Source organism: Canis lupus, chromosome 8 (assembly GCF_011100685.1).
Source record: "Canis lupus familiaris isolate Mischka breed German Shepherd chromosome 8, alternate assembly UU_Cfam_GSD_1.0, whole genome shotgun sequence".
Lineage (NCBI taxonomy): Eukaryota > Metazoa > Chordata > Mammalia > Carnivora > Canidae > Canis > Canis lupus.
The window spans coordinates 71023749-71051062 of record NC_049229.1 but is presented as its reverse complement, the minus strand read 5'-3'; the positions used below and the strand labels follow the sequence as shown (position 1 = coordinate 71051062).

At 48.8% G+C, this 27314-nt stretch overlaps 1 protein-coding gene across 3 annotated transcripts in view; it reads right to left on the bottom strand.

Moving 5' to 3' along the window:
- Positions 1-7897: 7897 nt before the first annotated feature.
- The window catches only part of RCOR1 (REST corepressor 1), a 131658-nt gene continuing 112241 nt past the window's right edge, over positions 7898-27314 (bottom strand). Inside the window, exons 8-12 of one of the 3 annotated variants that reach the window (XM_038545796.1) lie at positions 25739-25933; positions 19324-19401; positions 19039-19096; positions 18291-18520; positions 7898-10233 (exon numbers count right to left, since the gene is read on the bottom strand). In XM_038545796.1, the coding sequence (XP_038401724.1) occupies positions 10219-10233; positions 18291-18520; positions 19039-19096; positions 19324-19401; positions 25739-25933 (576 nt within the window). In that variant the 3' untranslated portion in view covers positions 7898-10218. The other 2 variants (XM_038545794.1, XM_038545795.1) reach the window with 2 other exon arrangements.

Sequence of the window (27314 nt, the reverse complement as noted above, 5' to 3'; positions counted from 1 at the left end):
TGAGTGCGGTGCTGTGTGTGTGTGTGTCGGATCTGGTCAGTTTATTGTGTTGTTCAAATCCTGTTTCCTTATCTTCTCTTTGGTTGTTCTATCCGTTGGGAGTAGGGTATAAGTATTATTATTATTATTATTTTAGGACTATCAGTTCTTTCAATTTGATGATTTTTGCTTCCTACATATTGATGATCTGTTATTAGATGTGTAAATGTCAATAATTGCTTTTTATCGAGGCCCCTGGGTGGCTTAGTTGGTTAAGTATCCAATTCTTTTTTTTTTTTTTTTTTTTTAAGATTTTATTTATTTATTCATAGAGACACACAGAGAGAGAGGCAGAGACACAGGCAGAGGGAGAAGCAGGCACCATGCAGAGCCTGACATGGGACTCGATCCAGGGTCTCCAGGATCACGCCCCAGGCTGCAGCGCTATAAACCGCTGCGCCACCAGGGCTGCCCAAGTATCCAATTCTTTATGCTTAGCTCATGATCTCAGGGTCATGAGATTGAGCCCCATGTCAGGCCCTGTTAGGTTGTGAACCCAGCTTGGCATTTTTCTCTCCCTTCCCTTCACCCCGCTCGCACTTGCTCTCCCCCACTCCCCGCAAAAAAAAAAAAAAAAAAAAAAGAAAAGATAAAAGAAAAAAAAAATACAATAGCTTTTCCTCCTGGCTGTTTTGAACCTTTTATTAATATATCATGTACTTCTTTGTCTCTTAACAAATTTTATTTATTTATTTATTTTAACAATTTTTTTAAAATTTTTATTTATTTATGATAGTCTCACAGAGAGAGAGAGAGGCAGAGACATAGGCAGAGGGAGAAGCAGGCTCCATGCACCGGGAGCCCGACGTGGGATTCGATCCTGGGTCTTCCAGGATCGCGCCCTGGGCCAAAGGCAGGCACCAAACCGCTGCGCCACCCAGCGATCCCCCCCCTTTTTTTTTTTTTTTTTAATTTAAAGTCTGTTTTTTCCTGGGGTGCCTGGCTGGGTCAGTTGGTAGAGCATGCAACTCTTCATCTCAGGGTTGTGAGTTTGAGTCCCACATTGGGTGTAGAGATTACTTAAAAATAAAATCTTTTTTTTAAAACATTTTATTTATTTATTTATGATAGAGAGAGAGCGCGCGCGCATGCAAGGCAGAGACACAGGCAGAGGGAGAAGCAGGCTCCCTGCCAGGAGCCTGACACAGGACTTGATCCCAGGACTCCAGGATTGCGCCCTGGGCCAAAGGCAGACGCCAAACCGCTGAGCCACCCAGGGATCCCCCCAAAATCTTTTTTTTTTTTTTTAAATAAAAGTAAAGTATATTTTGTCTGAGCACAGCCACCCTGCTCTGTTGTGGTTACTATTTGCACGGATGATCTTTTTCTTTCTTTTTTTTTTAAGGCTTTATTTATGTATTTGACAGAGAGAGAGAGCACCAGCAGGGGGGAGCACTGGGGGTGGTGGTGGTGGTGGTGGTGAAGCGGGCTGAGCAGGGAGCTCCATGTGGGGAGCAGGGAGCTCCATGTGGGGCTCAATCCCAGGGCCCTGGGTCATGACCCGAGTTGAAGGCAGGTGCTCGACCGCGGAGCCCCCCAGGTGTCCCAATAAACAAATCTTTTAAAAAAAATCAAATCCGGGATCCCTGGGTGGCGCAGTGGTTTGGCGCCTGCCTTTGGCCCAGGGCGCGATCCTGGAGACCCGGGATCGAATCCCACGTCGGGCTCCCGGTGCATGGAGCCTGCTTCTCCCTCTGCCTGTGTCTCTGCCTCTCTCTCTCTCTCTCTCTCTCTCTCTGTGACTATCATAAATAAATAAAAATTAAAAAAAATTGTTTTTAAAAATCAAATCCATTTTGCCAACCTGTGTCTTTTGACTGGAGAGTTGACTCCCTCCCACGTGGGCAGTCCAGGGCAAGGAAGGACTGACCTCTGGCATCTTGTTCCCCATTTTCTGTATCTCCTACAGGTGACCGTTCTTCATTTCCTATGCTACTGTCTTCTTTTGCATTTACTTGATTTTTTTTTTTTTGTGGTGGAATATATTCCCCCTCATTTCTTAGTACGTTTTCTTTGAATTTAGACCACCTTAGCTTCAATAACATGCAAGAACCCAGCTCCTTGGCAGCTGCCCTGACCTCTTTCGGTTCTTAGTGTCACATAGACACTATGTGTGTACTTTACACGTGTGTGTCCAAAAGTTTAAGCCAGTAATTGTTTTTCTTTTAACCTATGGGTCTTCTAAATTATTCAGAAAAAAAAATAGAAAGTGAAGCCACAATAATATTAGCTTTTAGACTTTTTAAGATGGTAGTTTGTTAAATCATGGAGAAGACAAAAAGTGGAGCAACAAACCAGTGTCATTTACTATGAGTAAGAGTAGCTTTTATAGTGGCCTGTGCATTTGCCTTTGCTGAGGTCTTCGCTTCGTCGCAGGGCTTCGCCTTGCCGCCCAGTGCCCTGCCATTCATCCCCTTGAGGACTTCGTGCAGGGCAGGTCCGCCGGCAACAGACTCCTTCAGCTTTTGGTTTGCTGGTCTTCCTTTCTCCACAGCTTTCCCGGCGTAGGGCTGCTTTAGCCCTCTGATACGCTGGCCCCTGCCTTCCGCGGGGAAACGGGCTTGTGTTACGGAGGCTCCTTCCTATGTGGTGACTTGCTTCTCTCCTGTTGCTTTCAAGACTCTCTTTGGCCTTGGACAGCTTAGTTATGACGTGTCTGCGTGAGGGTCCCTGAGTTCATCTTATTTGGGGTTCGTTGAGTTTCCTGGGTGTTTATATTTGCATCTCTCCTAAAACTTGGGGAGATTTCTGGCTGTTACTTCCTCAGATAACCTGTCCCTGGCCTCTTTTCCTCCTGAGACTCCCACCGTCTGTACCTTGTTCATCTGATGGTCCCCTAGGCTCTGCTCCCTTCCATCAGGCTTTATTCTTTCTTTCTTTTTTTTTTTTTTTTAGGATTATTTATTTATTTATTCATGATAGACATGGGAGAGAGAGGCAGAGACACAGGCAGAGGGAGAAGCAGGCTCCAGGCAAGGAGCCCAATGTGGGACTCGATCCCGGGACTCCAGTATTGCACCCTGGGCCAAAGGCAGGCGCTAAACCGCTGAGCCACCCAGGGATCCCCGGCTTTATTCTTTTTGACCTCAGACTTGGCTGTTTCAATATATCCCATCTTTGAATTTGTTGATTCTTCTGCGTGCTTCACCTGCTGCTGAATCCCTCCAGTAAATTCTTCGCTTCTGGTATTGTACCTCCAGCTTTGGACTTCGCTCCCCTCGTGAGTGTTTCCTCTCCCTACTGCGGTTCCTGTTTGAGTGATACCTTGTTTTCTGGACTTTTCCCTCATCCTCCTTCAGTTCCCTGAGTATCTTTAAAATGTCTTAACCTCCTCGTCTCGTAGGTCCGCCATCTGGTCTTCCTCAGGGACGGTTTCCCTTGGCCTAGGGTTTCCTCTGAATGGACCATTTCTTTCTATGCCTTGTGTTTTGTTCTTGCTGAAAACTGGACAGTTGAATAATAATGTAGTAACTGGTGATGGGGGCTCGGCTTCCTCGACCTTTGCCACTGTTGTTATTTTGTTATGGTTGTGGGCCTCCTCGTGCCAGGGACCAGCCTCAGTATAACCTGAAGGCTTCCTTGGACATTTCCCGGGCCCGCATCTCCCCTTGGGCAGGTGCAGTGACTTTCTCATGTCCTCCACATGTGCATTTGCTTTTGAATAGGTCCTGGTCTCCAATGTCTGGATCCCAAGGGGAAAAAGAGGAAGGTGGGGGTGGGTAAGAAAGACATTGGCTACTAAGTCCCCTGGAGGCTGCTTCAGCTCCGGGGGAGGGGCCTGCAGCAATAAAGCCCACCTGCCTCCGTGTCTACTCCTCTGCATGAAGACACAGATCCAGATCTTTGGAGGACAGGCTTCCTGCTGCCCCAGGCAGCTCCAGGAACGGGCACACGGCCGCCGGCCATGGGCTGGGTATCTGCTATAGTGCCGCGAGCTGAGACTGATGGACTGTCATCACCGTTTATCGTCCAAGACTTGCCCTGGGAATTGCAAGGCTTCAGTAGGCTCCAGATTTCCAAAATAATGACGTCAGGCAGATTCTGCTGGTGCAGTTGATGTCCAGGTGGAGACGCAGATCCTGCTGCTTCTACTCTGCTCAGTCCTCTGAGGACCGTTGACATTGGTGGTAGGTTCCGGGTCAGCCTGAAGCGTTCCCAAGCTCTCTCCTGCCATCCCGTCTACTTGATGGTTTTGGCAGCCACTGATGATCTCTGATTAGGTCCGTGATTTCGTAGCAGACTGTGAATTAGTAATTTTCATGTCCTTCTGCGTGGATTAGCTGCAATCCTCCTGTAAGGAATGTTTGCCCCCGGTGATTGGAGTGTCCTGAAATAGTCTGGGTAGGAAATGAGTACATGTGGTCTCTCTGGGCTCCAGGCGTGATCCCCGGGTGGTGTATTATCATCATGAACTTTTGGATTCTTCTCTTGGCTGCGTGTCAATCAGTCATTTTGCTTTGATGGCAAACTGGTCCGTGGGAGGCCAGTGGGAGGCCTTTTATGTTGGTCTCCATGTCCTCTGGATACCCCATTATTTTCTGGGTGCCTCTTTGGGCCCTGGCACAAGGCCCTCAGGCTCTCCTTGTACACTTCCTCCCATATCTGAAACCAGTCACTCCTCCAGAGATCCCTGTTCCTTTTATTGGGAAATGGCTTTCAGAGACCACACGCTGGGCTGGGAGGTGGGGGGGATGGAAGATGGGGCAGCTCCGCGTGCTAGCCGAGGCCATGCTGCACTGGCCTTGGCCTTCACGCCCCACACCCAGGGCTGCCCTCCCACTGCTGGGAGCCTTGGAGCCATTTGGCAGCTAACCCGTTAAGTGCTAAAGTCGGGCTTGTGGTGGATTATGCTCCGTCTCCTGACAAGGCCTTCCCGATGCCACGCAGGGAAGGAGGTTCTGGGCAGAGATGTGACGGGCCAGTGGTTACCTCCTGGTCCGTCCCAGCCTAGCCAACTAATCCAGTCACAGGAAGCCTGTGGTTATCTTGGTTGTGTGGGTGTCCCTCTCTTTGTCTCCCTGGCAGTGCTCGGGGACAGGGGCCTCACCTGCCTTGCTCGGTCACTCTCCCGGCGCCACACTGCGCGGGCCCGGAAATACCCGCTGACAACCAAGTGAACCCAGCGCTGTTTCCTTTTACCTCGACTCCCAAAGACTGAATGACTCCGCCAACCTCATGCAGTAGGGGCTGGGCCTCGGGCTCAGGCTGGCTGCCTCTACGGCAGCCCCAGCTCCACTCCCCACCCTGTGCTGGGTCCCAGGGGTGCCCGAGGGCTGTGCAGAGCATGCTGGCCCTTGGCCCTTTGCTTGAACAGGCCTATAGGGACATGGGACCTGCTGGCTGCTCCCAGAAAGACTGGGACATCCCCAGCCCCCTCCTGCCCTGCAGCCCCAGCCCAGGTTAGCAGGGGAAATGCCTGTCATTTAGTCCGGGAGGCAGCTGGTAGCCACCTCCCCACCAGGTCACCCAAAGAAAGAGGAAGTGCCCCCTTCTTCCCAGGGAGGGAAGAGAAGGCAGAGGAACGAAAGCTTACCTAAGGTCACAGTGATTTGGGGATGGGATCCAAACCCCCAGGCTCTAGCCAGGCCCGACGTGGCTTCACAGGCTGGAAGAAGATGCTCCGGGGACACACAGGCTCGAGCAGGAAGGCGAGGTGGGTGGGTGGGTGGAAGGAACAAGGGACGGGGCGGTAGGGGAAGAAGCATCTCGGTCCGGAGTCTCCGTAATGGGAAAGGCAGTCAGCCAGCAGGACCCACACTTCCCAGCCTAGAAGGCTGTGAGGGCAACGGCCAGGGAAGCCCCAGCAGCCGCCTCCCCGCAATAAATATGCTCCACTGAGGGCTGGAGTCCTGCGGTCTGGCCTGGGGGCCCAGGGGGGTGGCACCAAGGGGCCGCCGGTGCTTCCGACAGCCAAGTGTCCCTGTGGGGACTCCCACTGCCAGCCCGAGGCAGCTCCTCCCGGAGGGGACCTGTGGCCCGCCTCTCAGAGCTGGGGATCCGAGCAGCACCCCAGGCACCCAAAGCCAGCCCAGCTCTGCAGCCCACGCCCTCTCTGATGCCCCTGGCCCCGCCGCTCCCACAGCAGAGGCCTCAGAAGGCAGCCGTTCCACTTGCTCGCTCCGGTGGGACCGCAGGTGGCCCGGGTTCGTCTGGACAGTGCTGCTGGCCTACTGGGTCACCATGCGGTCTCCCGAGGGCTCCCCCAGGGTCGCCGGCCTCTCACGGGCCTGGGCCTTGTGCCGTCAGCCGGGTCACTGGTGTCCGGATAGCTGTCCCGTGGTTGTCGCAGGCAGCTTCGCAGGGTGGCTGAGTTGTCAACAGCAAGAGAGGCCGATCCCTACGTCTCCCGCGAGGCTCGCCGGCTTCCCTGAACAGCGCGGCGCGGGGCCCGCGTGGGTTAGGGGAGGCTCCACACACGCAGGGGCGCCCGGGGCACGACTCCCGAGGGCCACTGCTCTGTCAGTGTCCCTAGCAGGTGTCGTTAGGGCCACGTAAGTGGTCAGGGCCAGACCGAGGCACGGTCGCGCACTGGCCCTGCTGAGGAGGCTGCTCGGTGGCACCCTGGGCACCCATGGGGTCCCGGGCTCGGAGGCCCAGGGCTGCGGAGGAGCTGGGAGGACTCCGAGGAAGGGACCGGGAGGCCCAGATGTGGGCGGTTTTGTAGGGGTCTGCAAAGGGACAAGGCGCACGAATGTCAGCGAGTCCTCTCGGGACCCAGGGCCACGGAGGAGGGATGACCGGCAGGTCGTAGCGGAGGGGAGGGCTGGTCCAGCTCGTCAGCCCAGGGCACCACGCAGGCCCAGGCCCAGGTGCTCCATCACAGGCGGCCCGTTGGACCATCCCCAACCTGTTGGTCGTAATCTGCAGGAAGGGCGCCCGCCCCCAGCAGGAAGGACAGCCTGGCAGTGGCCCTCGGGCCTGTAACCCGGACCGGCTGGGGGGCTGCAGGGAGGGCACCCCAGGTCCCCAGCCCTAGCTCGTCCCCGTTAGCAGCCGCTACGGCAGCAGGACCCACGGCCTGGCCTCCAACCCACCACCGAGCAGCAAGTGACGTGCAGAAGTCACTTCACCTCGCTGGCCTCGGTTCCCTCCTCTCAAAACCGGGGCCCACCTGTGTGACTGCAGTCGGCCAAGCCTCCGAACGCTGTGGCAGGGCTCTCTGGCAGGGGACCGCCGGTGGTCGCTGGCCATCTAGAACAGTGCGTGTAGAAGAAAACTGGTTGTTTGTTTTACTGAATCGGAACATGCTAACTGCAAGAACCATGTGCCGGTGAGCGGCAGGTGAACACGCAAGCAGATGCACGGTTGGGGTAGGCGCCCCAAACCACGGGGTGACCGCTGGTCTGGGGGTGGGACGAGGCGGGGACCGACGGCGGGAAGAGCGAGGGGCCAGCGGTGCCCATGCCACTAAGGCCTGTCTCGGCAGAATGAAAGGACCGGCCGCTCATCAGGCGTCTCCCACCAAGCATCCGGGCAAGACCGAAGTTTCTGCGCACGAGCCCAGCTCCCCGCCACCCTCTGAATGGTGTCGCCCTGGCTTTGGGGTGAGGGGCCGGGCCTGCGGGGCTGGGGGAGTGACTGCGATCGCAGCAGGTGCCATCCCCGAGCGAGGACTGGAGCCCGCAGCCTGGATCCTAGAGAGGCCGCCCGGTGGAGTGGAGCCGCTGCGGCCCGTCTAGGCCCAACTGCGCCAGCCTCGGCCTGTCCTGGGAAACAGGGAGGCTGGTCCCTGCCCGAAGGCTGCTGTGAGCAGTAAACCAGAGAATGCATATTTTGTCCTGGGGGGCAAGGCAATCTTCAGTAAATCAATTATTACTAAAAATCACAATTTGCTACACGATTATCCACCATGTAAGACTCAGTTGTTGCCAAATTTATTTTCAATCGATGAAGTGCCAGGAGCCACCGTGTGCGAAAGAGCTCGTTGTACAGGGTCGTCCCCGCAGGAGAATCGCCAGACCCCTCGGGCAGAGCTCCTCCGTGGGCCCACGGCGAGCGGGAGGTTAGAGGGCGCCGGCGCCTGCGCAGACAACCTGGGGCCCCGAATTGCTCCGCAAACACCTCAGTCAGGTGCTTGGTCACCCCAGTGTTGGGAGAGCACAAGGGCGACAGGAGTGCAGGGAGAAGCTGCTGCGTCGTCTCTGGGAGGCGATTAGGGTCTGTGTCTGGTGTGACATCAACAGGTCTTTTGACCCAGAAAGTCCAACCCTTGACATCTGTTCTGCACCTGCTCTGGCGCGTGGGGAATGTGCTGCGGTCGCCCTGGTCTGTCCACGCAACGCGCGAACTCCGCCCGCCCGCTGATGCCAGTACAGGTGAGTCCCACAGTCACATCCAGGCCACCATGAAGCCAACAGCGGGACGGGGCGACTTTATACCCATGTGCATCAGGTGGAGAAAGCGGGATGCGGCGTGTTCCTTGCACACAGACGGTGATTCGCACGAGAGCCCGGAGGCTGCCCGTGGGCGACACCACCTTCCTTGCCACCTGCATCGCTGATTTCAAAGAATAAAATACCCACTTTAAGCCGTTTCTTGATAGTCCAGTACCAAGAGCCAAGTGCAGAGAAGTGCACGTGGGGGGCAGTGGCAGGTGGGGGAGGCGGCAGAGAAGAGCACGGACAGCGACCCTGGTGCAGGAACGTCACGCTCACAACACAGGGCCCAGGTCTCTAGATGACAGACTGTTCTAAGCAGGCAAGAGCCCCGATTACGGCCGTGGAACGAGGAGCAGGGGAGAGGGAGGAGGGATGGTGGGACAGGAGGAGTGGCCGGAAAGGGCCCAAGCTGTGGCCGGGCTGGCAGTAGTGATGGGGGCGCGAGGAGGGGGCCCAGAGGCCGCGGACACCGGGCTTTCTGACGCGGTGACAGCCGTGCAGACACCAAGGACTTGGGAGAAGGGGCAGGAAGGGCCCAGGACGGGCCACTCTGAGGCACTGGGGACACGGGCGGAGCTTGGTGCGAGAGCGGCCGGGGGAAGGCCCAGAGGAAGGGGCCGCTTCTGGGAGGCGTCCTTGGGGGACGGACCAGGGTCCGTCAGGGTTGCCCGCGAGCTCGCCCGGCCCCCAAGGGGGCTCCAAGCACGACGCAGCCGCAGGGTCAACGACCGTGGGCTTAACTGCCGAGAAGGAAAGAAACTGGGCCACCTGGAAGGGTCCGGGGGTCGTGAGCTCCAGGGGATCAGCGCGGGGCACAGAGGTCCGGGCGCTTGCGAGCAGCGGGGTGGCCTCCAGGAGGGTTGGTGCCGCCGCACCCCTTCCCCAGATACAGGTCGCTAAGTGCTCTTGGGGTCGCTCCCCCCGACAGGAACTGTCCAGTGGGGACGACACACGTGCGCCGAGGGCGTGAGGAGGGTGGGACTCGGAGCGGGTCTCCAGGGGACAGGAGCGCGGAACCACAAGTGCCGGGGCCCTGGCAGCTGTTCCCAGTGTGGCCCACCGGGGTGGCCCCCCACCCACAGCCCTGCACCCCTGGTGGGCTCCACCTGCTGCAGCCCGGCTGAGACCGGGGCAGGGGAGGCCCTGCTCCCTCTAGCACCCTCGGGGGGGCCCGTGCTGGGTCTCCCCGCACACCCCCCAGCCTCTAGAAGCCCGCCCCTTGGCACCCTCAGTGCTGGTCACTCCACTGAGGCCACGGAGGCCAAGCCCAAGCGGCCCGTTTGGCCCCCATCCTGGCAGACGCCAGCGGGGACACCAGTGTCCCTTCCTCCTCCTCCTGGCAGGACAGCCTGGGTGCTGTCGGTGCCGTGCGTCACTTCTGCAGGTCCCACGGGGGGGTCCTCTGTCGCCCCTCCTGGGTGCCACTCAGGCATCACCCACCCTGTGACACCGAGGGTGGTGACGGCACACTGGCTGCCCTCGGCCTGGCGAGGACCTCTCCCGGGCGTCCTGTGCCCGCCCCCCCGGCCCCGGACACAGAGAGGGACCCCCTCCGCGGTCACCGCGCTGAGGCAACGCGGGCCGTGGACGTCAGGTCCTGGCGGCAGTTCTCTGGCCAGATCCTGCGTTCTGGCTGCAGAGAAGCCCGCAGAAGCGGCCGGTGGGGCGGAGAGCGTCCGTCATACCGCTCGGAGCTGCTGGGGTCAGAGCCGCATCCACTCTCGGCTGCCCAGAGGTGACAAGGCGGTGGCCCGCCTCCTCACCGCCACGGTCCAGGGCCGCGCAGGGCAGCATCCAGGTGTCAAGCCTGGTCACGCTGAAAAGAGAAAAACCACTAATGGGGGAAAAAGGTCCTGTCACTGAACATGAGATTTAAGCCCCTGACCGCTGCCACTTTTATGAATTCACATACCTCAACTTGGTTGCAACCATAAGCTGTTGCGTCTGTTAAAATGTTTTAGAAAGGCAGTTCAAGGAGAGCTAGAGGCTCAGAACACAAGGTGCCCCGCTGCCTCCGCGGGGTGTGGCTCTGGGGGTGCACATGCCCAGACCCCAGACCCCAGACCCCAAGGCCCAACGCAAAAGCCTGCTATCTGTTAGGGTGGGGCACTGCTCTGGTGGGAAGTGGACTGTGCAGAAGATGGTTCTGTCTTGTATTTTATTACATCAATGGCTTGAAAATTTTTTATTTAACTTCAGCAAATATTAGAAATAGAAAAATGAATTCTGCAGAATTTCACAAATAAATTTTTTCGATCTCCACTAACAAATGTTATCATTCAATGGCTAAGCAATTATAATGCTATGAACATTCACCACAATGAGTGTGCTGATATAGAAAACAGGCAGAAAGAGACATTAAAATAGTACTTACAACAGCATTATTACAACATATTTTCTTTAAAATTCCAACGTGGATTTTATCACTTCAAAAGATATACAGCATTTCCATTATATTTGCAAACTTAACCTTATACATCTTTTAAAATCTTGAAAAATTTTTAAGCAATCTAAAAAGCACTTAGCAAAGTTGATAGGTCTACATAATGGAATACTATCCACTCCAGTATAAATTTTAGTTTTCGGAGAAGGTGACTGTAAACACTCATTATCACACGACATGCATAGACTCTACTGACCTTCCTTCTTCTGAATTGTAACATTGCTGCAATTGTGCTTTACTGGAAGGAGGGGAAGCCGCAGGGATCCCGGGAGGGGCGGGGAGAGGGTTTGCTTTTGAGCATTGCACAAGATCACTAGATTCAGATTAGCTAACTACCTTGAGTCAACGTGAAGCCAAGTTTCACTTGATACTGAAAGCTCGGATCCTGGTCACTGGGCTTAGACACAGGCTGGACGAGAGAGGAAACGAGGCTCTCGTGTGAGCTGGCTCCGGCTTTCCTTTGCTCCGTTAAGCAGGGATCCAGTTAGTGTAATGCACTGTTTGGCTTATTTTTGGTATGCAATTATACCAATAGTACATCTGATATTCAGAAAGACAAAAATAGGGCATAGTTGAAATTTAAAGTGACAATGAGCACACGTATAGTGGTGTGTGGTATCTGAGGGAACCTTTATACACAGAAAACAACTGCTTAATTAGTCCACCGCAGTAAGCTTGTAAAACGCAAGAATTTGTTCCTTTTCATCTTTTGATTCGGGAGGTTGCTGACCAGCGAAGGGTCTTACAGGTTAAAAACTAGCAAAAGCCATTTTGAGGAATGGGTGTCCCGGTGGGTACAAGTGCACCCGGACTACGCAGTGGGTGTGTCACGCTAAGCGCCGGCTCCCGCGGACACCAGCGCCCGACCGGAGCCACCGCGATCTCAGCACAACAGAGGCGCGGCCTTCCGGGCTCGGCTCGCGAGCTATGTTACAGGATCGATCACGGTTTCAGACCAGTCAACACAATATTCAAGTAACAAGGTGTTTAAATGGATAAGTGGAAACAATTTTTACCTAACACTTTACACACCTACATAAAATTAAATAAAACAAACTTTTAATGCATATGCAATACAATTTATATCTTTTAGGATTTCTAAACTAAAAGTTAAACTATCATTTGCTTCAATGGTACTATATTTTGCACAATAACTTATACTTAGGAGAAATTTTCCACAAAAATATATATATAATTATGACATTCACATTGATCAATTTTTAAGAAGACAAAGCTTAAGTGAACATTGCATCCGAAGCAGTTGTCACTGCGGACCCTTACACATCCAAACACGACCTGCTGATGCACCGAAGTCTTGATATGTAAAAAAGGGGCTTCACATAAATAAGATCAATCACTCAGCTTTTAAAGCTCAGTGATTTCTTGCATTTACAACATCATTGCAACAACAGTGTAATGAAACAGTTTAAAACACAGTGCTACCTTATGCTTGAGACTACAACGGAGGAGTCAGGCAAAGACAACCATCTTTCTTCCTTCTGGCGCATGACAACAACGCTGCCCCTTTCCCGTGTAGAGAAAGCCAGGACCAGGCTGCTGGGGTCTGCCAGGTGTACGGGCGCAGTGACTCCTCAGGACGGGGCAAGCACGAAGGGGATGGTGCAGAGGACACACAGAGGCCTGGCACTGCTGCTGCGCCTGCCACGCTCCCCAGGAACTAGCATCGCGCTTTCAGGCATCGCCAGGAGGGAGCCATTCTCCAGGAAAGCAGCCCGGGCGTGCAGAGAGGAACAGATGTCCTGGCAGCACGAGACCCACTGCAGCAAACTGCCTGCTGCTTCCACTAAGAGGAAGGAGAAGCAAAGAGAACCTACGGCCTCGGTTCTTGCCTAGTGCCCCTGTGAGCGATGTGCAAAACTTATGCCACCTCCTCTCCACGTTTTTCCTGCCATTTTCTGATTACATAGCAGGCTTAGGATACAAGCAAAACCAAACCCTACGGCATGACTAGTGTTATTATGCTACCCCCGTCTAGGTAGGAGCAGCAAGCTGAGACTGCCTCTCGCCTCATCTGATGCTGTTCTTCACACACTCTTCCCTGACCCACAGACACCCCGTGAAGGGACAAGATGACAAAAAGTCGGGAAACTCCCGTTTACTCCCCGTGTGAATGACCTTTCTCCAGATTTCTAAAAACACACAATTCCAAACAGCATAGGTTTCTAGCTGACCCTCTTCCTAAAGAGATAATCAGCTAACTTAAAAGGGGGGGGGGGGGAGAAGCAAGGTGCTTGGGAGTCAAAACACATCAAATTTTAATTGCATATTTTAAATTCTTAAGAATTCTGTTTGTGCCTTAAAGCATCTGCATTTTTTTTTTCTTTTTGGTATTGAAAGCAGGAAAAATATTTAAATGATGCAAAACAACAACAACAGTTCCTTCAACATATTTAGTGCAGGCTGGACTGTCCGTGGGCGGGACACAGGCTACACGGGAACGCAGTCTGACAGTCTATCCCTCAGCCCCGCAGTGGGGCCACAGTCTCAGATGAGAATAAGTGATTCTGGAAATCTCAGAACATTTATTAGAAACATTTACTTGTTCCCAGTCCAACCAAAAGGCATTACAGACCACTTTGTACATGGTTTCATCTTGGTCTTACTAGAGCCAATAAACTGACCACTTCTCTGTCCTGTACTATAATATTAAAAGAGAAAGGACATCAGTACATGACAAAAGGGGGGAAAAAGGACAAAAAAAAGCTATATGGAGTGACATGTAGAAGGCCAGTCATACCAACAGAAGGGGGAACAAACAATGTGTAGCTTTTATAAAATCATCACCAGCTATTCTAATACCCTTTATTGAGCTAACCTGACATTTAAAATCTGCACTCTGTCAGAATCTGCAGCAATTTCTCCCCTGTCTCCTAATCTCAGTGATGTTATCTTTGGCAAGCAATAAACTTTAAAGAAGAAATAAGACACTAAAACAGAAAAAGGGTTGATAACATGGTTGCCAAAAGGAGAAGGCACCAATTCCAATGCACAAGCACCAGGTACAGTGGTATGGACCGCATCTCTTGGAGTTGGATGGTGGGGTGGGGGTATCCGGAAAAGACAGGGTGGCACACCCGTCCTGGGATTACAATGCTGAAAGCTGAAGGCAGAAAGTGTTGAGGTCCATGTTCCTTTAAGCTAGTGTCCAAGGACAGTTGCTGTGAATGAGCTTTCTACCGCTTGGGAAGGAGAAGGGTGAGATTTAAGCCAGCTAAATTTACAAACCATAATTACACCCAGCGTCTGGGGAAACGTGAGCTGTCTCGGGATGTTTGGCACAATGGAGGTTATAATGCAGTCTGCCAATATACTGGGATTTCCAAAGAAGCATGATATCACTTAGGTGGATGCCTCAGGAAAGAACAAGAGAAACTTTCTAAAAGGCCAACAGGGTCACAGTCACTCTGAAAATTACATTATGCACAAAGTAGAAGTTGCAGGCCATGCAGGAACAGAGTCGTGCCTTCCAAGTTGACTACCTGTTTGAAGCTGCTGACTGGGCAGAGCTGCCATTGGTGGGGCTCAGGAGCTTCGACTGGGGACAGGTCCCCAGAGTCAGGAGGCGTGCAGGCCACGAGACTCCCCAGCACTTGGGCAGAGTGTGAGAGATGCAATGGGGCTCTCGGGGAAGTGGCGCCAACATGGAGGAACGAGCACAGAATTAAGGCAGATGGAGCACAGGACTGAAGTGTATGCCTTTTTGGTAATAGCTGCTTGTCCACAGAGATGTGATGCAGATGGCTAGGTGATGTCCTGTAATACCTGATATCCTGGAGAACACAGTCGTCCATACCAAGTGCTCAAAGCTACCAGAGTTTCTCATGAAGCAGATGCGTATCTGACGTCAAGAACAGAAGCAGCCTGAGGCAAGAAGAAGAAGAAGGAAAAAAAAAAAAAAGATCAAAGAGCAGGTACAACACAGACTGCCACTTCCTGTGTGGCGAGAGGGGGTACGGCCCGCCCATCTATCCTGCAGACATGCGTGTTCCCAAGGGCAGGGCCTGGGCACAGCAGGCAGCGGGGCAGCGTAAGAGGGCGGCCTCCATGGCCAGACGTCTCAGGCTCGAATCCTAGCTCTGCCACTTTCTAGATGTGGATCCTTGGATGAGTTATTTCTTTTCCAGTTTCTGTTTCCTCATCTGCAGAATAGACACAATAATGACGTCTACTTCACAGGATTAGAGAAAATCGCTGGAAAGGGCATGTCAGCACAGCGTGTGGCCAAAGGCGGCACGCAGGCGTGTCAGCACCGGCTGGAGGGGAGGCCTCGGCACCCATCCCACTCAGCCAACAGCCACTGGCCTGCGCTGGGACACAGGGACAAACAGGAGAGCTAAGATGGAAAGATCTTTAAAAGCCTCGAAGGCATTTCTTAACTAAAACAGACTCTTGGACCCAAACCAGAAGGTTACAAGGTGTCTTTGTGCTCATTGCTATACTCATGCTCTCTCATTGCTAGGGAAACCCCTGGGCCTTGAATCCCAAATCTAAAAACAGTGGTTTCTTTAGGCAACACCACAATTTATGAGAACAGCTGTTAGGTCAGGAAATTTCTCCTCAGCAGGAACACAACTCAAGTCATTCTGTGACGTCAAGGGGGACTCTACCTCCAAGCCAGTCCTGTTTGGCATCCCCCTCACCCTTTCTGACACCCACCCACTTCTGCTCTGTACTGCATCCTTGTCCACCTCAGAGAGCTCAGAATCTCAACATCTCAAAACCTGTGGGCTGCCTTCCCTTCTCAGCTCTGAAAGAAAAAAGCCTACGGCCAATAGGCCATCATGTTATGAGACATTTGACCATTCTAATGTCTACCTCCCTGTATGTGCTACATTTAACACAAAACCTGAGGGCAGAAGGGGTGGACAGGACACTAGCAGGAGTCTTCCTTAACTGCTGGATTCCACAGGAGACACAAGAATGAGAAATGATGAGAGCACCAGTTCTGGGCACTGACTAGACAACCAGCATCCTAATAAGCTCCCTAGGCCCCTCACGGACACAGAGAAGAGCTGGTCCTTACAGATTTGATCTCCTTTTGCAAACTAACATGGAGAAGAGAGAAGCAGGGTGGTGCAGTAGGAAGGCTGGTGCTACAAGGAGCATAAAAAAAGGGATCGTGTTGCCCGGGTGGTGAAGCGTTTGCCTTCGGCTCAGGTCATGATCCCGGGGTCCCCATGAAGGGCTCCCTGCTCAGTGGGGAGCCTGCTTCTCCCTCTGCCTCTGCTGCCCCCCACATGCTTGTATACACTCTCTCTCAAATAAGATCTTTTTAAAAAGGCGGGAGGGGGAGGGACCAAAGAAAAGGAAATAAAGTATGTGAGGGCAGGGATTTAAATGACTGAAGAGGTGAAAATGTTTAGAGACAAACACAAATATCATACGTTGAAGAGAGATCAGGGTCCTGGCATTGGTTTTGAAGGGAGGGCTGGGCAAACAGATACATGGAAGATCAACAACCTGAGAGAAATGAAGACGTGCTGCCTGGTGGGAAATGCAGCGTTTATGAGCCAATGCTACCAGAGACGGGGAAGAGAGTTCTCACAGGTACTTTGATGTGCAATCACCATGGTGAGTAGACCATGAAGAATGGCCCTCCTGGACTAGGAGGGAAGAAACATAACTGTCAGTGAATGAACCAGACCTAAGAAACAGGAGGAAACTATATGCGAAAACCACTGACATCCCATCCCATTGGTGATGGCCCCTGGTCCCAAATTTACGACCACAATTTTATGCTAACCCTGCCAACACCCACTTTGATTAACTGAAGAGGGAAGGGAACCAGTTTCCTATTATTTCTACTTCCTAAGACTAAAGCTGGGAAACACACATGGAAGAAAGCTGTCATTCCTGCAAATTCTAAAGTTCCTTCTCTGGTAATTCTCATCTTTTAATGCTTCCTAAGTTAAGTCCAGGACATCAGGGAAGTTCATTTGTTGTAAAGTGGCAACTGGCACCAGGACAAGCATCCCTGCTAAAAGATGCCATCTTGTCTCTGCTCACATGCTGCTGTGTTCCATGGTCTCAGGCTGGGCCATGCATGGCTGTGGCTGGGGAAACCACTCACACTGTTAATATAAATTCTGTATACTCATTACAAAGGTTTTCTGGTAGAAAGCTCTAAAGAGTCTAAAGGAGTATGTTTCAGGGGCACCTGGGTCGCTCGGTGGCTGAGCATCTGCCTTTGGCTCAGGATGTGATCCCAGCATCCTGGGATTGAGTCCCATGTCGGGCTCCCTGCATGGAGCCTGCTTCTCCCTCTGCCTGTGTGTCTGCCTCTTTCTCTGTGTCTCTCATGAATAAATAAATAAAATCTTTAAAAAAAAAAAAGAGTATGTTTTAACACCTTCTGACAGATGTGCCTCTCGGCCCTTCAAACTGGCGCATAGGCATGGAGTGCTCCACCTGCAACATGCTGCGCAGGGGAGGCACTGTGTGCTCAGGTCAGGAGGGGGCCTCAGCTGCTTCTATAACCAGCCTTCTTAGAGCAAAGGCAGAGCACAGACAATACAAAATAGGTAATTTCAAATCATTCCTGCATGGTCTGGGAGACGCTCTGATGAGAAAGTGACTTTTCCTGTAAAGCTCAATTAAACCTTGGAGTTCCATGTCAATGAACACACTCAAATATTTGTCAAGGGACTGGCAATGAACTTTTCGCTCTGCCTCGCCCCATTCTCCTCCTCTGTAGAAGAGGGGTAAGTATGGAGCAGGGCTGGCCAGGCTAGATGGGGAAATGGCAGGTAGCCCTGTCCCAGGAAGCAGGGAGGTCATAGGTGGGGTCGTGCAACTGCAGGAATCTGGCTGCCTACGCTGTGCTGAGACAGCTGATGACATCAGTGCAGCTATCCTGGAGACTGCCAGGAATGTCAGCCACCAGGCTGGAAGGTCCAGCCAACCAGAGAACCTAGAATTGTCCCCATCGATATTTAAAGCCATTAGCCCCAAACAGCATCAAAGCCTGGATGATTTGGGACAGAAGAGGCAGACCCAGGAACTCCTGGTTGGCTAGCTGTGCCGATTCACCAAGAAGTTCATTAACCTCCCACTGAGATGATAACCCATTTTATGTGACCAAGCTTCACTGACATGGCTCAAGGCACTTCCAACTTTATGGCTGAGTTCTTACTTGATCTAAGGAAATGTTGGTAATGTGAATATCTTGTAGCTGGAGGAAACCAGGATGGAACTAAGAATCTATACAGGAATTAAAATGTGAGTAATATACCTAATGACCAAAAACTAACGAGTATCAACATATATATTATGGTATTTATAGGTAAAAGTCAAGTCATTGATGGGGCTGAGCGCTAAACATATTTCCACAGTGGAGCAAGGCCATCAGAGAATAATAAAGTAAGTATCAAGCATGGACCCGGCAAGTGATCCCATTTTTTCAGATTTACCTCGTCTTCCTCTTCAGGCATCTTGATAGAATTATCTGGGGACTTGATAGGTTTCTGGCTACTGGGCCCATTGGTCTCTTCTTTACCATGTTCTGCTTCCCATTCTTGTAAAACTTCATCTATGTTGAAGCGGCGCCGATAATTTACAAAGAAATTTTTCACTTGTACCACTGATTTGTTCCCAATCACGTCTGAGATTGCCTGAAAATCTCGGCCATACTTCCTGATGGCTAAGGATGGAAGAAAGCATTGTTTGTCAATACAGGAGGAAAACAACTTTTAAAAACCCACATGAAAAAAAAAAGAAAAAAAAAAAAAAAAACCCACATGACTGAGACTTTATCTGGATAAGAAAACCTAAGGGACTTATAACAGCAGGCACTATCTCAGTGTATTACACCAGTGGGAAAACACAGCAGTGTAGCTGCATCTCGTAGAGGACTAATCCAACAAGTCCAGTAGGACCCTGGCATCCAGAAATCTGCACCTTCCATCACATGTCCCAAGATACCTACAGACACCCAGCCAGTGGCTGTGGACATTCCACATTCTTCTTTTCAGGATCCCCAGGTCTAGAACACCTCTAACCATAAAACTCTTGATAATCTGCTGCTTTTGGAGTATTTTTATACTTTCTAACCAATCAGAACCCAACACACTCCCACAAGTGGTGGAGTGAGAGTGGATGAGGCAGGACTTTCCCTAAAGGCTGCCATAGCCCCCAGCCCACAGAGAGGACTCCTCATACCTTGTACCGCAAGAAGCTGCTCTTCCGTGGTCCAACGTGCATTACATTTCTGAATGACCTGCACATACGAATGAGTTACATGAGCTTAATGCATTTACAGGTGAATATATCTTTACAAAAGCTAATCTTATTTTTTCTCCTATCAGAATTTCAATATCAACTAGGTTTTAAAAATTGTGTCTATGCCTTTCTTTCTATGGGATGGAGATATATTACATAGATATTAAATTCTTAAGTGCATACAACTTGGTCATGACTTCTAAGATGATGTCAACATAATCCTACCTCAGGAAGCCGATATGGTTCTATTCCACCGTCAAGTTTTTCTTTAAGAGCACTGTTTGTCTGCTTAATATTCTGAATCTAAGAGAAAGAAGAAAATATTTTAATTTTAAAAATGAAAAACTTTTATGAAGGTATGAAAAGAAAACAGAACCAAAAAAAAAAAAGAGAGAGAAACAAAAACCCAAGAACAAAGAAATACCTGACCTGTATGGTAGCCAAGATTTGAGGTCCCTACGGTATTCTTTCAGAGCATCTAACTAGATTCTTTAATTGACTTGCTTAGAGCAGCAGACAAGGGACAACAAGGAGGGCATGGTGCTGAAAGGGCTCCTGTATGCAAGTCCTAATTCATAATTTCGTAACAGGTCATCCTAAATCCTATATCTGGAGTCTGACAAAAACGCAGCCAGGCTGGGCTTCCTACCACACAGAACTGAGCTCAAGCCGTGGAGGAGGCAGAGTGCAGGCAGAAGGGAAGAGGCCCAGGCTCTACAGCAGGACTGCAAGCAGCCTCCCAGAGCCCCGAGCACGGTCCGGTCTGAGCACTACCCAGGGCCAGAGCCCACAGGGCAGCCTTCTTTAAGGAGAAAAGAAAGCAGTATGTCAGTTTCCACAAGCCTAATGGTGATCCACGGTAATTTTTCATTTTCTCACAAATTATCTCTTCTACATTATTATTTGGATTCAATGTACCTAATCTTTCAATGCCCCTACCTAATCAAAAGAAAGACACAATACCAAGCAACTGCATCAATCTGTGGCTGTTTCTGACTCCTGCACGGATTCCAGAGTGAGCCGGGTCTTGAGAAGGGGTCCTTTCTTGTCAGCTCTACCTGCAGACACATTTCTGGGCCAAGCACCAGGGGGTATTCTGACCCAGGATTTTTCCCTTCTGAATAATCCCATGGGCAAAAATAAAGCAAGCAAGAGGAGTGGCTCAGGTCATGATCCCAGAGTCCTGGGATCTAGTCCCACATTGGGCTCCCTGCAGGGAGCCTGCTTCTCCTTCTGCCTGTGTTTCTACCTCTCTCTCTCTCTGTCTCTCATTAATAAATGAATACAAACTTTTTTTAAAAAGCAAGAAAAAAAAAGGCAAGGAGAGAAACATTCATTTTCCCAAATAAAACATCAAAGACCCTCATGAGCAGAAGGTGCCCTTGAAAGCTGCAACCCTATTAAGATAAAGAAAAGCAGGACTGTAAGAGGTAGGGAAGGGAAGGGAGACTAGTGGAGACAGGGGTGAAGGGCATGGTCTCATAGACTCTTTAATAATTCTTTCTAAAAATCTTTTTATACTTAGACGAAAATTTCAAGTACTTAACATTTCATAGAATTCCAATTTTGCATTTCCTATGTTTTACTTCTTCTAAAAGGCTTAAAAGGGAGTAGAGATGTACAGGGGGCTGGTGGCCCAGTAAATAAGACTACCATTGTAAAGGACCAGAAAGTCAGCCTGTTTGCCACTAGTAAGGGCCTTAAAGCCTACCGGAAGTACAGCCCACGCCAAATCTTTTTGTCAAATCAGAACACAGACGTAACTGAAAAAAAAAAAAAAAAAAAGGAAATGTGCATAATATTTACTCTATAGTAAAATTAAAACTGAGGACCCCGATTTACTGAAATTTGCTTTAGTTTATTTCTGAAAAGGTACAAGTCAGAATAAAAGAAACTGGTACCAGAAATTTAGTCACAGTAAGCTCTTGGGAAAGTGATGCCAAGCTCTCAGACCAGCACTATCTGTTTCAGCAACATCCTGAAGCTGTGCTACCTGACATGAGAGCCATCAGCCACACGTTGCTACTAAGCACTTGAAATGTGGCTTATGCAATGAAGGAATCGAACTTTTAATTTCTTCTATTCTAATCCAAACTTGAACTTACATGACAGTGCATGTCTACTGGATACCCTATCAAACAGCATGGTCTCAGACTCTTGCTCAGAGCTCTTAGGTACCGACACATAAAATGTCAGATGTTCAGCATTATGTTCACTGAACTCTCTTTAGGCCTAGAAACTCATTGACAGGGAATTAGCGAATTCTCTAAAGTCCGCAATCTAGAACTTCAGCCTCCTAGCACTTCTGTCAAATATGCTATTCCGTTTGCTCCAGCTTGTTCACCTATGTAATAAAACTGGGTATATACTGCACTGTGATTAGGTAACGTGCATTTTCTAAGTTAGACCAACCTATTTACCACAGGCATTTTCTCTTTAAAATCAATAAAGCAGTATAGAGAGGAAACAAGTAGCTACATGGCAAAACCTCCACAAATTCTAAACTAAAAGTTAGCTCTAAATTCTCATTAACCGGGCAGCCCCGGTGGCGCAGCGGTTTAGTGCCGCCTGTAGCCCGGGGTGTGATCCTGGAGACCCGGGATCGAATCCCACGTCGGGCTTCCTGCATGGAGCCTGCTTCTCCCACTGCCTGTGTCTCTGCCTCTCTCTGGCTCACTTTGAATGAATAAATAAATAAATCTTAAAAAAAAATTTCTCATTAACCTTCATCTCTCGTCCTAATGTATTTTCCTTATTAGTAATACTCAGTGTCTACCCTTGGAGTAAGAATAGGGCTTAGTTGCCAACATCATGCCAAGTGGAAAAGAAGCCAGAGTGGCAACAAGCTGCAGAAGAAACAGGCTATAAAGGAACTCAGCTCGTAAGGAAAACACACAAAATAGACTGGTGCCTCACTTAGATCTCCCAGCTGTGCATGACCTTATTCTTCTACTTGATTGTATGACTGTCTCCTCAACTCAAAGACCTAACACGCCAGGTGCCCAGAGGTGGGTGTCTCCCTCGGAGCTAGGAGGAGCTGTTGTGCAAAAGCTCTGGCATGCACAAAGTAAAGGAGTTCCTGCTAAGGTAACGGCGGATGGGTTAGCTCCGCCTCCTGAGTCTCCTTGGCTGCCCTGGACGCAGATGTGAAGGCTACAAAATGGCTTCTGAAGCTTCCAACGTGAGACAACTAGCAGGGTGCAAAGCTGGTAGACGCAGAATGGCAGAGGAGAACATGTGGATGCATCTGGGGTCCTCAAGCACACCACTGAGCAGACGGGCTAATGCCAGCAGGCACTGGCGCTGGGACTGGGCCGCTGATAAGAACAAATCCTGAATTGTTTAAGCTGCTGTTAGTCGGGTTTTCTGCCGTATTCACGTGAGCCCTTCCCTGAGCCGCCCCCACACATGGATGGAGGCACCCAGCAAAGATGTCCGGACAATGACCGGCTGCCGTGGAGTCAGCGAAGGCCTCTGGCAGCAGCTCCGTCAGGCTGCAGGGGGTAAACAACCTCTCTCAGTGAGGAGACGTAAGCCCTCTCTATTCAAGCAGCTACCTTCCAATAAAAAATTCCTGCTCCTGACCCTGGCTGTGAAACCAAAGACTGTTTTATCTATCTGACTGTAGCGCCAGTCACACCTCCATGGGAGCAGAGGCCTCATTTTCTTTCCTCCATGTATTAATGCTGAACGGCAAGCGCTGGGAACTCGCTCAGCGGAGGGGGAAAGTCCCCTTATAGAGGAAGATGAAAATGCATGTGGGAGCTCGCAGCCCCAATCAGAGAGCTCTTCCAGCACAAACAGAGCTTAAAATGCTCTCTCCCGCAGCAGCCTCAGATAGCCTGTAAGATCAGGCAGGCAAGGATTAATCTCATTTGAAAAGAGGCCCAGAAAGATTAAGTGATTCTCCTAAGATTAGGATGCAGCTGTGCCAGCAGCCAAGACTAGAAGCCAATCCTCTGATTGCACAGGGCACACTTGGTCCTGTTCTGCGCTGCCACCCGACCCAAGGGGACAGACCGGGGTCACAGCCCCTTCTTCCCATCTAGGAAATGATGATTGGCCTCGATTTAACCTCCCAAGGAACCATCAAGATCAACAAGTCAAAGCAGCAAAAACTAAAAGTAAACCATCAGTTCACAATTTGCCTTGAATTCCAGAGAGAGACGGATGGGGGGAGGGGCGGAACACTAAGGACAGGACATTAGGCTACTCAGTTGAATTTGCAGTTTAAATGTACTGTGTAAAATCAGATTCAAATGATGAGCCATTCCTTGTACAAGGCACAAATAATTAGAAAAGGATTAATTTTATTTATTTATTTTTTAAAGATTTTATTTATTCATTAGACAGAGAGACAGAGAGAGAGAGGCAGAGACACAGGCAGAGGGAGAAGCAGGCTCCATGCAGGGAGCCCCACGTGGGACTCCATCCCTGGTCTCCAGGATCACACCCTGGGCTGAAGGCAGGTGCTTAACCCCTGCGCCACCCAGGCTGCCCAGGATGAATTTTAAAAACAAGATCATTTCCAAGAGCATCATAACATACCAGACATCTAGGGATAACTCTGACAAAGCCCTGGACACAGAAATGGCACAACACCGAGAGGAATGACAGATCTGTGTTGGGGGGGAGAGATCACATTCAGGAGTCCCGGTTAGTTCTCCAGTTTAACTCTCTATTTTGATCTAGAGATTCAATACAATCCCAATAAAAATTCCGTAATTATTTTTCTGGAAACTGAGAAGGTAAATCTAAATTTTATATAGAAACACAAAAGGCCAGGACAGACAATCTTGGAGGACTTACCATCTAAGACCAGAGATACTAAGATGTGTAACATACATATAATTAAGGAAGGATAGTATCAGTGAGGAATGGACACACAGGACGGAATAACAAGAGAACCCCAAAGCAGATCATCTATGGACACTGGATTTAGAACAAAGGTCACAATGCACTGAGGTAAGAAAAGGATAGTCTTCAATTAACAGTGCTGTTAACTAGCTATCCACCTGCAAACACAAGTATCAACCCTACATGTAACAGCATACACGGAAGAACATTTCCAGACAGAGTGAAGATCAACATGTGAAGGGCAAAACAACACTTTGAGGATAGCATGAGACAATATCCTTATAACCTTAGGAAAGGTTCTTGACAAAACTTAAGAGCACTAACCGTTAAAGATAAGAATGAGAGGACTACTTTAAAATTAAAAATTTCACCAAAAGATGAACCATTAAAAGAGTGAAAAGGCAAGCCTCAGAATGGGAAGGAGGAAATAATTTTGCCCCACGCCCAAGGGGGTATAATTAGGCAATGCCTGAGGACACTTCTGTTGTCACAACTGATGGGGGCAAGGTGCTACTGGTATCAATTAGGTAAAGGCCAGAGTAGCTGCTAAACATCTTAACAATACATAGGACAACTCCTCATGACAAGGAATCATCCAGCCCCAAATGTCAAAAGTGCTACAATTAGTTTTAAGCCTTAATGTAATGTAACCAAACTCACATAACTGATATAACCACTCTAGAACACTGTTTGGAATTTTTTTTGAAAATGCTCGACAGTTAAGCATCCGGCTCTTGATTTTGGCTCAGGTCATGATCTCAAGGTTGTGAGATCGAGCCCCATGTCGGGACTCTCTTTCCCTCTTCCTCTGCACACACTCGCCTCCCCGAAGGAAAGGAAAGAGAGGAGCAAAGAGGGAAGGGGGAAGAGAGGGATGGAGTTAGGGAGGGGGGAGAGAAGAGACAAAAGAAAAAAGAAAATGCTGGACATATGCATACTCTATAACCCAGCAATTCTACTCGTAGGCATATATCCAACAAAGATGCATACAAAACTGACCGAGTCATATAAAAAAACATTCATACCAGTATTACTTGTTAATGGCTCAAAATGGGAAACAACCCAAATTTCTACTAATAGTATAATGGGTAAGTTGCAGGATATTTATACCCCAATGAGAAAGAACAACATCTATGGCTCTCTACCACCTGGACGGATCTCTTATGTTGAATGACTGCTGGGCATAAAAGAAACCACATTGTATGATTTTGTTTATATAAAACCCAAAAGTAGGTAAAAGTAATGTGTGGTTTAAAAGGTCAGACCACTGGTTAGCTACTTGGAGAAGGTGGGTAATGAGTGAGGGGGCATTAATGAGGCATTGGAAGCAATGTTGAGTCCCCAGAGGACAGGCAGTACAAGGGGAAATGAACAGGGCTTGGGAGACAACATTTCTTTTCTTGATCCAGATGGTGGCTGTGTGGTGGGTGTGCTCACACTGTGAAAATCACACACACACACACACACATCCCATTACTATCTATCTATCTATCTATCTATCTATCTATCTATCTATCTATCTATCCACCATATATATATATACCATATATATATGATATATATTTATATACTACTATACATAATATAGATATATATAAATCTTCAATTTCAAAGTTAATTTAAGAAACATCAATGGATCAGTACCTAGGATCTTCTGTCCAATTCCTGAGAAACAAAATGCCCTTTAGAGATTTGTGAAGAGCACACACAGCTAGGTGTGTGAAACATACAAAGGCCTCTGGAGCACCGTTAGCCCTCGCGCCCAGGACAGGACCCGCGGTACCTGCCGCTTGATCGAGACCAACTCCATGTCTAGCTGCCTGAGCACCGTGGTGGCGGCCGTGGCGTTGGCAGAAACAGCCTCCACATCTTCTTGAGAAAGAAACATTCCTTTGGGAGGTTTCCTTTTTGCTCTATTTTTAGCTTGTGTACTATGTTTCTCTTTTTTGATCTGAGGAACTGTCTCCGTAGGGGGCACCTGCATGATATACATATTTGATAAATGAGATTCTAAAACATTAAAATAAAAAATAAAAATAAATAAAAAAATAAAACATTAAAATGCCAAAGGAACAGTAATAAGCATATTTTCTTAACATGGCTGTAAACAATCGAAGACAAACACCATGCCATATTGTAATTACCATCTATAAACTCTAACAGGCAGTTAACAAAAACACTGGCTATTGAATTTTGGCTAAACACTTCAAAGCAGAATCCACTGCCCTCCTGTATAAACACAATCTTCTATCACTCAAGCCTCTGGCAATAAGCATGCTCAGTTCCCTGTAGTAATACAGGAAGAAAAAAGATCTGTATTCTCTTCTGTGTGCTTTGTATATATGAATGGGGAGCTATTTTATCCTAATAGTTCTTAGCAAAATAGATGGATTTGGGACCACAGAAAAGAGGAAAAAAACCGATTCACATATTAAAAAATCCATTTAAATTCTTTAAATCTGTTCAGAAGTTTATTAAAATATAAACTTCCATATGTAACTATGACTTTTTTATAAACCTTTTTTTGGATGACACTTAGCTTTTAGGACAACTGTATAATTTGCCTCAAAAATATATGCTGTCATTTTATAATGCATGACTGCTGCTAATTTTTTAAAGTGCTTTCTCTAAAACTGAAACCTCTGGAAATGAAATGTAATAAAATCTTGGCCAGGAAAGGATACTGTCTTCCTGATAACAATTTTAAGAAGCTGTTTATAATCTCATCTTGTTAGAGTATTAACATTTGCTGATGAATCTGAGAATACATTCAGGTTTTTTGCTTCATATTTTAAAAGACTGAGGGAGGCAGATTCTGTAAACTATGATGGTACCAATGAGGTCTTGAACAAGTGGTCATAAACAATACATAAAAATATTAGTTGGCAATAAACTATATTCTGTAATAGCACTGTGCTGTTAAGATCACCGATTGACCATGTGTGTTTTAACAACATTTTTGTATGTAAAGAAATTAAGAAATAAATCATTTTTCTTTTAATCAGAAACTGTGCTATTATATAGAAATAAGAATTACAGAAATTAATGCAAAATCAAGCATTTCCTCTTTCATTTAAAATGTTCCATTGAAGAGCCTAATAAAATAACAATGCATCAAAACAAAGCTTCCTAAAAATTGTAGGTACAATTTGATTTTTCCCAAATAATCTAATTTAGCTAACCATTAAAATGGTCTTGTTGTTTGGGCATGCATATAAGTCACTGGCTCGAGTGCTGTCCAGAAAGAATTACCAGTTTTCAGTTTGGTGGTATGTAGCAATATACCAAAAGAAGCCTTAAAAAAATGTAACCAGGAGACAGTGACCCAACAATTCAACTTCCAGAAATTTGTTCCAATA